Source organism: Vanellus vanellus (genome assembly GCF_965231255.1).
Source record: "Vanellus vanellus genome assembly, chromosome: 16".
Classification (NCBI taxonomy): Eukaryota; Metazoa; Chordata; class Aves; order Charadriiformes; family Charadriidae; genus Vanellus; species Vanellus vanellus.
In genome coordinates, this window is record NC_138921.1 from 15,378,314 (window position 1) to 15,390,656 (window position 12,343).

A 12,343-nucleotide genomic window follows, 5' to 3' on the forward strand; every position below is an offset into this window, starting at 1 on the left:
TGGCAGCCCAGAAGGTCACCCGCATCCTGGGCTGCATCCCCAGCAGTGTGGCCAGCAGGGCGAGGGGGGGATTCTGCCCCTCTGCTCTGCTCTGGGGAGGCCCCACCTGGAGTACTCCATCCAGCTCTGGAGCCCCCAACATAGGAAAGACATGGACCTGTTGGAGCAGGTCCAGAGGAGGCCCCGGAGATGCTGGGAGGGCTGGAGCCCCTCTGCTGGGAGGACAGGCTGGGAGAGTTGGGGGGGTTCAGCCTGGAGAAGAGAAGACTCTGGGGAGACCTTCTAGCAGCCTTCCGGTATCTGAAGGGGGCCTGCAGGAGAGCTGGGAAAGGACTTTTTCCAAGGGCATGTAGCGATAAGACGAGGGGGAATGGCTTCAAACTGGAAGAGGGGAGATTTAGATGAGATATTAGGAAGAAATTCTTCCCCGTGCGGGCGGTGAGCCCCTGGCGCAGGGTGCCCCGAGGAGCTGTGGCTGCCCCATCCCTGGAGGTGTTCAAGGCCGGGTTGGACGGGGCTGGGAGCACCCTGGGCTGGGGGGGGTGTCCCTGCCCGGGGCAGGGGGTGGCACTGGATGATCTTCAAGGTCCCTTCCAACCTAAACCATTCTGTGATTCACTTATTTCAGCTGTTTGCTGCCTTCCACTCAAGACATGGTCACACCAACCGGTACCATACACGAACACCAGTGCGCAAACTCGCAGCCAGCTACACCGCGGTGTCTGTCCACATGCGTGTTGCCTCCATGGACGGAGGAGAAGTTCACCCCCTGCTTCAGTGTGTGCAGATAAGCAGCAACCACAGAGCAGACAACCTACCGTGACCCCACACCCCACGGAGCTTGTTTGCACAGTTGCAGGCTCAGATTCTCGCAGACAGTTTGTGTCTACATTAGGAGCATTTGGACAACTTGTAATTGAACACTGTTGTTTTTTCTACATAATTCAATCCCTCTGGAGCCTCACAACATACTTCTCATTGCACTTGGATTAGAGACGTATTTTGCCTCCAAGAAGGCAGCTATGGACCAGAGCTTCGCCTGCTTCTGTTGATGCTCATGTTTCAGAGACTGCTCCTTCCAACTCGCAGCCCTTCTGGATGCCAGTTTCTGGAGGAACATTCTTGCATCCTTCAAAGCTTAGTTCTAGCCCAGTAGTGAACGTTATAACACAGAAGCTTGTTGTTTTGTTTAATATTAAATATAGTACATTTTGTTAACATGCTTCAGCTTCCAAGACTGAGAGATCACTGGCAAAAGCTGTCCCAGGATAAGCCTCTTGGGATGAATCCCCTCCCAAACATTTTAACGATGAACAGAAGCAAAGGAATTTATCTGACATGATCTATAATAAGATTTCAATATAACATTCAGCCTACAGCATTTCTAAATATGGCCAAAGATCACTGAAGTTATTTGGCATTATTTCATCTTACAAGGATTTTCTTTCACTTATTCTGCTGTGTTTGCATACACGGGATTCCACATCCATCATGGAGCAAGGTCGTCTATTGTTCAGTGGGCTCTGACCGAGGTAAAATAGGACCAAGGCTGGCAGGTGCAGAATTTGGATTATTTTTTAATTATTTATTTAAAAGTGCCCTTTTGCCATCTACTCACAACCTGTAGATACAGGAAAAAATAAAAGCATCACCCTTAAATCAAGGGCTGGAGCAACTGCGAAACCTGATGGGCTTGTTCCCCTCCAATCCCCACCTCTTCCCAACACACACCACTGCATCCATCAGGATACTTGAGGCAAGGACCACCTCTGTCTTCTGCAAAGCACTACAAATCAAAACACCTCACCGCTGACTGGCACTCTTTCTTGTCTTCTCTCTTCCCAAACATCAGGCAAATCCCCAGGGGGAGGAAAAATGGAAGAACAACTGAAGACAAAGCCAGGAAGACCCAGGCCAAGTGCGCTACTCGAAATGCCATCGCAGCGCTCAAAAGAATCTTCTCAGAAGCCTGTGGTGGCACTTTCTCCAACACAATGCGAGAAGAAAGTGCCAGTTGTGAGAGCTCAAATTCTGCAGTTACTCAGGTAATAAAGCTTGCTCTAATTTTTAGCTAGGTCCTGCAGCCGAGATAGCATCATTTCTTAAGCCGAGACAAAATGTGATCTGCAGAATGGCCATGACCAGCAAGGATGCTGCCCTCGGCATTGGTACAGGAGATCTCTTTAGAGATACAAGTGTCATTTGCAGCAGCATTTTGAGCACGGAGCAAACGCCACCCCACAAGACAAATTAAATAGACTTACCATGACGGTGCAGTCCTCAGAGCCACTGGCGATGACTTGGTCATTATGAGGACACCAGTCTATGTCCAGCACCGGTCCTGTGTGGCCACACACTGTTGGGTAGGACTTGTCAATTCTGCCTGTCTGAAGGGGGAAACAAGGGAGAGAGGTGTGATACACAGACAGCACAGAGCACATCTCAGAGCAGAGGGAGACGCTTCCTAATTCTGCATTAACTCTTTCAGTAGTCACAATTCCGCGAAATTTGAATCATCCCATGGATCAGTAGAGGAAATGAACCAGCGACTCTTCTCCAGCACCGATGAGCTGCAAACTCTGGCTGGTGCGAGGCAAGGGTTCAGAGGTTCAGCACAGGAGGGCTTTGCTCCCCCTTGGAGGCAAGGATGCTTTGCTGCCCGTATCTCAGCATTTGCCGCAATGCCGTCCCTTTGTCCATTCCCAATGTTTCGGGAAGAAGTCTCTGCCCGCACGGCGAAGCTCTGGTTTTGTCTGTGCTTCACAACGGTGGCCAGTGACAGCTAAAGATAACCACGCTAAAATTTTAATTGAAGGGTGTTGCTGGTCATCGGATTTACCAAGTCTGCTTGTTTTTGTCATAGAAGTATTGTGCTTAGATGGAAAGTTTTTAGGACACAATTGTTCAGAGTAAAACACTGTTTTCAGGAATAAATACCACCGATACAGACTGCCACAGCCGCCCACCCCTGTTCCGTACCTGCTTCTCCATGGCCGGAGGACAAAGGCCACCAGCATGCTGCCAAAGTCAAGCTCACTACACAGATAAACCTTCCAGGAAAAGAAGCTAATGAGATGTTTCCATTTGAACTGAGACAAATCTAGTGATGCCAACGCAGCCGTTGCAAAGAAACCAACTTTGCCAACTGGGTCTACATTTTGCTGATGGAGCCTCTTAATAGCCTGAACTACCTGACCCCCCGAAACTGCTGATGTACCTAATACCCCACCTTCCTCCATGCGAAAGGAAATAGAAATCACTCCAGCTAATCATCATTATCTCTCAAGTCTTGCACACGTGGGAAGCAATACTTGAAATACTGAAGACATGCGGCAGGGTGCGCGGGAGACTCCTGCACTTCCAGGGCCAGAACCCGGGTCCCACTCCACAGGGTTTTGTTTCCAGGGAATGCCGCGATGGCCTTTTCATGAGCGACGGGAGAAGAGAGACGGGAGGGAGAGGTCTGGGATGGGGCCATCCTCTTTCGTGCTTAAACACGCAGAAGAAATGGTTGGCATTTCACTTCTGCCATTCGGTGATAACGTTCCCCAACCTCGGAGGTTACATCTCTTAATATATGCCTCCTACCCATCTCCACGCGGAAGGCCGTGCCTATTCAACGCTGTCTTACATACAAAGGATCAGAATAATGCTGGATACCAGCTTTTGAGGACTACTGACCTGAAGACCTCTACTAGCAACAAAACAAGACCGGGATCCAAAGAGACTAAGTTACAGAAACAAAACAACCACTATTGCCTAAATGGACAAATTTAGGTTTCAAAAAAAGAGACCGTCTCAGTGATTCAAATGCTTTTGAAATCATTAAATGTGAAAGTGTTGTAGATGAAAAGCCATAAACCAGATATTCAAAAATTAAAGTCTGTGTAATCCCTCTTGGATGCCATGATGTGAAATAGGATTAATAAAATTAATACATCCAACTGACATGTATAGTCCATCCATTTTAATTTATCTAATTAAAAAAGAACCACGCAGAGCATATGCGCGCATATTTCAGAAGTCGCATTACAGGCTAAATACAAATTTAGATCTAAATCAAAAGAAAAAAATACGACTAATATTGCAAGACGTCAGTGACTACCTGTTCTTGCTCCTAGCCAGGGCTGAGAGTAATCCTCTAAGAGGAGCCCAGGGTAATTATTTGCAGGCTGCACAAGTCCTTGTCACTTTAGTTTAGAGTTTTTACAGTAATTTATTACTGGAGGGAGGAAAAAAAAAATATTCAATTTGAACAAATTAAACCACAAACTTCACCTTTCAGTTTTGATCACGGTGAACCTGAACAGCACAAGCAGCGGCAGCCAACTGCCTGTGACAGCCAGCTGACCGCAGGGACCAGGCGACCCCACCGCCTGCTTTTGATGGCCTAAAACGGAGCTCATTTTTTAAACCAGCTATCTTGTACATCCATTAGCTCACTAAATGGCAGAGCTCCGAGGGCAGCGAGGAAAACAAGAGGAGGAAGGCTTCGTGTGAGCCTGCGGCAAGAGGGAGCTCCCGATGCTCGAAAGCAGAAGGGACCAGCGCGGCCACGGGTTCCGGCTCCTACGGGGGAGCGAGTCCCCGTCCCTCGGCAGGTAAAGCTCCATCTCGTCACCAAGCCGAGGAACCCGAGATTGACACACAGGGGACAAGGACAGAAAAATGTTTCTTGGGCCAGAGCCATCTGGATCAACAAGAGATTGCTGAAGCACAAAGGGGAAGTTAAACCCCACTGAGCAGAAATATCTTTGCACCACGTTACAGGTGAACAGATGCTTATCTGCATCATGCGTAAAGAGGACCCTTTTCCTGCCTGGATGTGGATGGTGACATACAAAACCCATTTCTAACAAGGGATCAGAGAGAGTAAGGATGGGGGAAAATGAGATGTTATTTAGAAGCAGCGTGGGAGATGCAATAACTTCAAGCAACCTCAAGCGTACTTATTCATAAAAATTTACAAACCCAAGAGAGCAGAGTACAAAGAAGAGAAGGAGATGTCATGCTGCCTATAACACAGCAGCTCCCCAGGGTCTGGCAGAGGAAGACGATGCCAGGGGAGATGCACAGCTCAGCAGCATCAACTTCTACGCTTGGGCATGGCACTACTGCACGAGAGGACCAACTCAGCTGCTCACCATGGTCCACAAAGAACGGTATCAAAACAGAAAAATGAGAATTAATAAGGACGTAGAGGGAGAGAACGGGTGACTGTAAAAGCATGGCACAGTGCTCAAAGCTGCAAGTTCGGTAGAAGTCCAACCACTTTCAGAGAAGCTACTGACTTGTGGTCAGAGACACAAAAACATCTTTGCAGGGCAGAGGAAACCACGGTGCTTTCCTGAACAGACAACAAAGAGCAAGAGTTCTCCTCGGCAGCGCTTTTAGATGCACTTCATCTGCTCCACTTTAAAAAAAAAAACACAACCAAACAACACCCCACCCGCATTAGAAAGCATGACCCTCAAAGGGGGTGGGGGGGGGCGGCTGTCGAAGGACAATAACTCATGTCACCACCCCAGGGGCTGACCCAGCCCACCTTCCCCTCAACCACCCAGCAGGGTAAGAAATGAACTGGTTTTAACTCAAATATGTTACTTTACCACCTCTCTAAGCCAGGATTGTAAATACCGTCCCTGCAGGCTGCGTCCTCCTCCCGGCGATGTTCCCCTCTCCGGAGCGGGGGACCCCTATTCCTGCCATCATGTGGGATTAGCTGTGCACTAGAGAGCTTTAAAAACAATATTTGGGGGACTCTGCCCAATGGGAAAGACCAGGAAGCCTCCAGTAGGGTATTAAAAAAAATAAAAAATAAAAAAAGAGGCAGCCTGTAAAATTAAAATTTACTGTTTCTAAGCACAACTCCTTTTAAAAGAAGAGACGCCGCTGCCACAAGAACACCACGAGGTTTGCAACTTCGCTGCCAAATGGGTGTGTTTTCAGGCTACCGTAATACCCCCAGGTTTGGGAATTTATTTATTTATTTTTAAAATGTAATCTTTTAATTAGTTAAGGATTTAAAATAAATCTCAAGTGCTGATACACAGCTTAAAATTAACTCAGTACGACTTCAAGAAATTAAATCCTTCTCATAATCCGTTACGACTCTGGTTGGGCAACACATCACAGTAACAACTTTTGAAACTCAGAGCGTATTTTATAAAAAGTTAGCCAAAAAGGTGAATTTGAGGATTAGCATTCATATGCTGGATGGCGTTGACTGGAAGCACACTCAATATTCAGGTCCTTCAACAGCTGGTAAGCTGACCTCGCCAAACGAATTCATTTAATGCTTTCACATATCCCAGACCAGAAAAAAAAAGCTGAGATACGAGAAGAAAAAAAAAATTATTAAATCCAGAAGGGACAGATAAGCAGCACGGGAAAACTGTTCCAAAAAGTGGTAGTTTTATGAATTAATTTGACTGTCTTACGATGGCTTCTCTGCCAGAAAAGGGCAATTGCTTGCAGGAAACAAGTCATGGACTATGGTAAAAATATCACAGAGAACAGCTGCTTCCCCCAACCCATGGTTGCGCTCATTAAGATCGCCATTTAAAACAGGGAAGTGGCATCAAGTTGCACAAGCAAAAGCAATTCCCCCACCCTTAGTTTGCAGAAGTTTGAGGAAGGAAATCAGGTCACAACTGCAAAATTTGAAATACAAACCCACTAGTACCTTTTCTCTGTTAGAGAAAATATTCCTTTTTTTTTTTTTTAGCTAAATTGTCTATTTTCCTTACAAGACGCTCAAGTTTCACCAAGCCCAGTCGAGTGAAGTTTAACGTGCTCTGTCCACCTCTGGTTGCAGCAGCTGGTCATGCAGGAGGCAGTTGGGAGAAAATACTGCAGTAAGATGTAATGGAAGCGCATTGCTCTCTCGTGACCATAACAAATAGACATTAGTCACCCAGCAAACCAATCAAGGCATCCGTAACTAATTCGGAAGATTATGAAAAGTGTTACTCCCAAAAGGTCTACTGTAATGTCGTGCCATAAGAGGCTTGAAGGCATTCATAACTACGTACTGCTTTCAAACCCAACCACTAGAAACGTTGCTCGTGCCCTCCAAATACTCCTCAGCAGTGCTCCTGTTCTCGTTTTATCACCTTGACAGCTGTGGGGCTGTGACCTTACAGGAGATGTTACAGGCTGCTATAGAACGGAGACAAAGGTCCTTGTTCTGGAGCGCCCAGACCTAAATGGATGCACAAAGAGGAGGAAAGACAACCGCGGTGACAGCCGGGAATCCCGCACAAAGCCAACCCTGCCCGAGCGGGGAGAGCAGCGCTTGAAAAACCACAGCACTGCACAGCCTCAGCACATTTGGCATGGCAGCTCAAAGCGGTTTGGGGGGTTTCGGGCGTACGGGCAGCTGGGTGGAAGAGGCAGCAACGGCGAGGTCCGTCTCTCACTGCTGGGAGAGGAGCTGCAGCAGCTGCGGGACTTCATGGTTTGTACTGGGACTCGCAGCTGACCGGAGGACGGAGAGAGAAGAGCTGGTTGCAACCACAGGATGCTCTACGCTGGGAAAACGTACGTTTAGCTGCAGAATCCTTCACAACATTAATTGCAACAATCAGTTACTTACATGCTGCCTTTAAAAAAGGAAAAAAAAAAAAAAACCAAACAAAACAAAACACAAACCACCACCCCCCAAAACCCAACCCGAACTGCTAACTCCTATCGCTCAGCTCCAGCGCCTCAGCTAACGTCCATCCCAGTTTCTAGAAGGAAGCTCTAAACACACTTCAAAATTAAATTTCAGCCTCAGATAACTTTTAGCTGCAGAAGCCCTTCGGGCAGAGATTCAAAACAAAGAAACCTGTTGCCCAGAAATTACATTACAATTAAGAAGATACACAGTCACTCTCTTGTCCTGTCCCTAAAGTAGGATTTCTGAAGCAGTTAATTCCCTGTTAGTAAAATGGGCAACTGAAGGACAACTAATTGGCATCTTAAATGTTGAGGGTTCCGGGATAAAGTGGTAAAACCCCACTGCAGTTTAGGGGGTGGTGGAAGACGAGAACCCACACAGACAGGGCAGAGCGAGGAGGCACAGCCCAGAAAGGATCCACGGGGAAAAACAGCCTCGCGCCACCCAAACACGCTCACCCCCGAGAGCTGACGATGCGGAACTCCAGCATCAGCCACGGCGAAACAAATTGGGACCAGTAAAAACGCAAGCGGGGAAGGAGGAGACAGAAGGACGTCTGGACAGATCCCAGGGAAGAAGCTGTTCCATTCCAACCATTTCTGCTGAACTCATTTTGTCCCTGGATTTCCAAGATTTCAGTTTAGTTGGAAGTTTTCAACAGCTAAACCAGAATTTTACCCTCCGTTTCACACCCAGCTGCAGCCCTGCTGTAAGCATGCTTGCAGGTACGGTTTGCATATATGTATGTTCATACCTTACATAAACCAGTGACATTACGCCACGGAGACAACAACAACTCAGAAACTCATGCCGCTGGTAGAGCAACATTATTTTTCATCCGAATATTGGACAAATACACACCTTAGGACTCACTCCACTCCTTACACTCCGCTTTAACCACTGCATACAGACAGGACGGCAGACACACCTGTCTGCAGACCAAACTATCAAGCGCAATTTCCATTTTCATTATGGGACAAGGCCTTAAAACTGCAGTAACATTTGTATAATTGACCGTAAGACGGGGGACAGTATTCGCCGCTTGCTTTCCTAGAGAAATGAGATTTATTAGCCACGCTTCCTGCCCTCTCTTCCCCAGTACACCAGAACCTGATGAGCCACTGCAATCAAACTGACAGTGATCAATACGTTGGGTTTGTTTTGGGTTTTGTTTTTTTTTTTCATATCAGCTTAAGAGAAAAATCCAAGGTGAAACAAAAGAAAGAAATCCAAGTCAGTGCCCTGCTAGGGAAGGTGCAGCCATAACTCAAGCCCGTGTCTCTCCTGAGCAGCGCGGGCACTGCAGCTGGGCTAGTCAGGTGAGGTGGGCACGTGCCGACGGGCCGAGAGAGAAAGGATGCACAAGGGAGCTGCGAATATTTGCTTTAAGCAGGGTGGATGTAGGAAAAAACCTGCAAGAAACTAGATTTTAGCAGCTCCAGTGGTCACAGCGTAACTTAGATCTCTCAAAACCACCAGTATCTTGCTTTTTTATTCTGTTGTGGCAGAGCTGTCTTGAATTTTTATTTCCTCCACCCAACATTCAGAACTACTTGGAGCTGTATAGAAGTCTGACCAAAATTTAGGGGGAAATATCCCTTCATAGTCTTCAAACTTCTCTCACAAGGATATTGCTATGAAAAAGACCTCCAGCACTGCACTGACAAGTGCTCCACGGCAGCCGAAGTCAAGGCGACAGTAACTCGCTCTAATTCACATCCTTCCATCCACATTCCACCTAAAATTGCTGAAAGGGCTCAGTGAATCCACCACAGCAGTACCTCCTCATTTTATTTTACACACAATTCAGAAAAAGATGGTTTTGGGGTTTTTTTTATTATTTTTTTTCCCCAGTCCTTCCTGGAGGAATGAGAATCTGGAACAGCTGATTAACAACTTACATATGCCATGGTTGAACATTAAGGCACGTCACTTGCAGAACAACATATTCCTTCAAGAAGATCATTCCTGAGGTGTGCACTCACCCTCCCACACGCTAATTGCCTCGCAGGGCACCCATCTGATCACGGCTTCCGTAGGAATACTGCCTATGGAAAGGGAGCGCAGTGAGAAGTCAGGCGCACAAATGGAAAATCTAATAAAAGGTATATCCAAAGGGGACTGAATAAGCCTCTTCTAAAGGCCTTACGTAACATGACTTTCGGCTGAAGGCATCTTTCTAGAGGAACTGAAACAAAAAGGAACGCTCGGCGGCAGCTTTTTTCTTTGCAGATACAAACGGCAAAGATTTTTCGAGGAGGGACAACAAAAATAATAATTATTCCCAGTTCTGCTGTAAGGTAGACGCAGCCCCAGAACCAGGCAGCAAACCCAGGTATTTGCAAGTCACTCTCCCCAGCGCATCAAGGAACCCACAAAATTTTAATCTGAGCTGTAAAACAGGGATCGCCCATCGAGTTGGGCGAGTATATCCCCCACAACCCCTCTGCTCGGACGGCAGAGGCAGGGAGAGATCTCTGCCCCGCTGCTTCAATCGCCATCGGACAGGAGAGGAGGACACCAAACACCGCCCAGCGAAGGCCACAGCCCTTCCTAACAGCATCCCGGGGAGTTACCCTGTGGTCCTGAGCTCATCCCGCTGGAAACGATGTGCAGGAACCGAGATGATGAGCCCACCACGTGAAGACCGCACAAGCCGCCCCGTCGGGGCTGAGCGCGGGGCAATGCAGAACGATGGACTCTCGGTGTTTGCACCACGCCGTTGGGAAAGCGCCCAACCTGCCAGTTGAGCGGTGCGCCCAGAGCCACCACGGCAGCTGCGCACACCCAGCCCGCGCGTACCGCAGATCCATGGGGGGGATGCGAGGAGAATCGCTTCTTCCCTTACCCTTACCTGCCTGACTTTTCTTTAATTCCCTAAAAGCAGTGACTACCCACCACGCCGGAGGTCATCTCCATCTCACCGAGCAGCACGTGCCCACCAGCGAGCAACGCCTGAGGCACACACCGCTTGATTGAAGAGTTTCATCCTGGGGTTCCCTCCCTGTGCAACCACTGTTTTGCGTGGGAAAAGGCTCAAAAAAAAAAAAAAAAAAAAAAAAAAGAGCTCTAAACACCTGCAAGCTCCCAGTTTAATGGCAACATTCTGCACTAACGCTTTGCTCAGTACCAGTCACCCACCCCCCAGAATAAGCAGGCATGTTTTTGATGTTTTTCACCAGTGTGTAAACTTAATACTGATTAGAATCACGGAATGGTTTGGGTTGGAAGGGACCTTGAAGACCACCCAGTGCCACCCCCTGCCCTGGGCAGGGACACCTCCCCCCAGCCCAGGTTGCTCCCAGCCCCGTCCAACCCGGCCTTGAGCACCTCCAGGGATGGGGCAGCCACAGCTCCTCGGGGCACCCTGCGCCAGGGGCTCACCGTCCCCACAGGGAACAATTTCTTCCTAATATCTCATCTAAATCTCCCTTTTTCCAGTTTAAAACCGTTCCCCCTCGTCCTATGGCTCCACTCCCCGACGGAGTCCCTTGCCACCATTGCTTAGGCCCCCTTCAAGCACTGAAAGGCTGCTATACTCTTTATTATTTGCGTGCCACTGATTGCCATGAATTACATCTTTTTAAAAATACACGGTTCGTTCCAACAGAGGCCACCTCTCTACACGCCAACCGACCTGTGGGAATTACAATTTTCAGCAACACGGAGGGCAGCGGCGGCGGCTCTGGCCGGAGCATGGGAATGGCGAGAGTTCCTGGCAAAAACCCCTGCACGTGTGCGTGCAAGAAAACAGGAAGTTCAGACAAAGCCATTTCCACAGCCGGGCCGCACCAACCCCGGCGGCCGCCGCCGCCGCCTTATCGGGCTCTGCGGGGAGCCCCGGGGGGATGGAGGATGCGGGGATGGAAGGGGGGGGGATGGATGGAGAGAGGATGCGGGGATAGACCCCGCCGGGTCCCTCCACCCCGAGGGCTGCCGGCAAGACCCTCGCCACCGCGGGGGGTGGGGGGGAACGAGGACGGGTACGGAGGAGCGGCGCGGCGCGGCTCGGCGGACGGAGACGGGCGGGGCGCGGCGGTGCGGCGGCCGCGCAAGGGTTAACGGCGGCGCACTTGCCGCGCCCCCGCCCCCGCCAATCAGCGCGGCGGCGGCCGGCGGCCCCCGAGCGCTGCCATGACCATATAAGGTAAAAAGCCGCGGCCGCCGCAGTGCCGCTGCGGCGGGCGCGGGTGCGCGCGCGCGGCGGGGCGGGGCAGCGCAGCGCGCCTTCCTCCTCCCGCCCGCCCTCCCTCCCCCGCACGTGGGTGCGGGGTACCCCCGGGGCGCTCATCCCCCCCCCCAAAATAACCCCCCCACACACGCACCCCGATCCCCTGCCCATGGCCGGGGAGGGCGCCGGCAGCCGCCCGCCTGCAGGAAAAAGGCACCGCTGCGACAAAAAAAAAAAAACATCACAATTTAGTGAAACTCGGGAAGGAAAAAAAACCACCACCAACAACAAAAAAACATTTAAAATGAGTAAAAACTCCCTTTCTGCCATGGCACGGGCCCTTTGAAGCGCAGGGTGGGCCCAGGCCTGGCGGAAGGTCAAGCCACATGAGAAGTAACTGAGAGTGACCCCGCGCAGCGCTGGACGCGAGCGGACACGACGCAATTAAGTTATAGGAGGGCTGTTCTCCCTGGCAGCCTCCCCACGGCTCCGAGATGCAGCCAGGGTGG

General features: G+C 49.7%; 1 protein-coding gene across 2 annotated transcripts in view; it reads right to left on the minus strand.

Annotated features, from left to right (window-relative positions):
* Positions 1–12,343, minus strand: part of CORO1C (coronin 1C) — a gene marked incomplete at its 5' end in the record, with an annotated part of 56,879 nt that overhangs the window by 16,048 nt on the left and 28,488 nt on the right. For both annotated transcript variants that reach the window (XM_082491501.1, XM_082491502.1), the window contains one exon: positions 2,265–2,387. In XM_082491501.1, the coding sequence (XP_082347627.1) occupies positions 2,265–2,387 (123 nt within the window). The remainder of the gene's footprint in view (positions 1–2,264; positions 2,388–12,343) is intronic.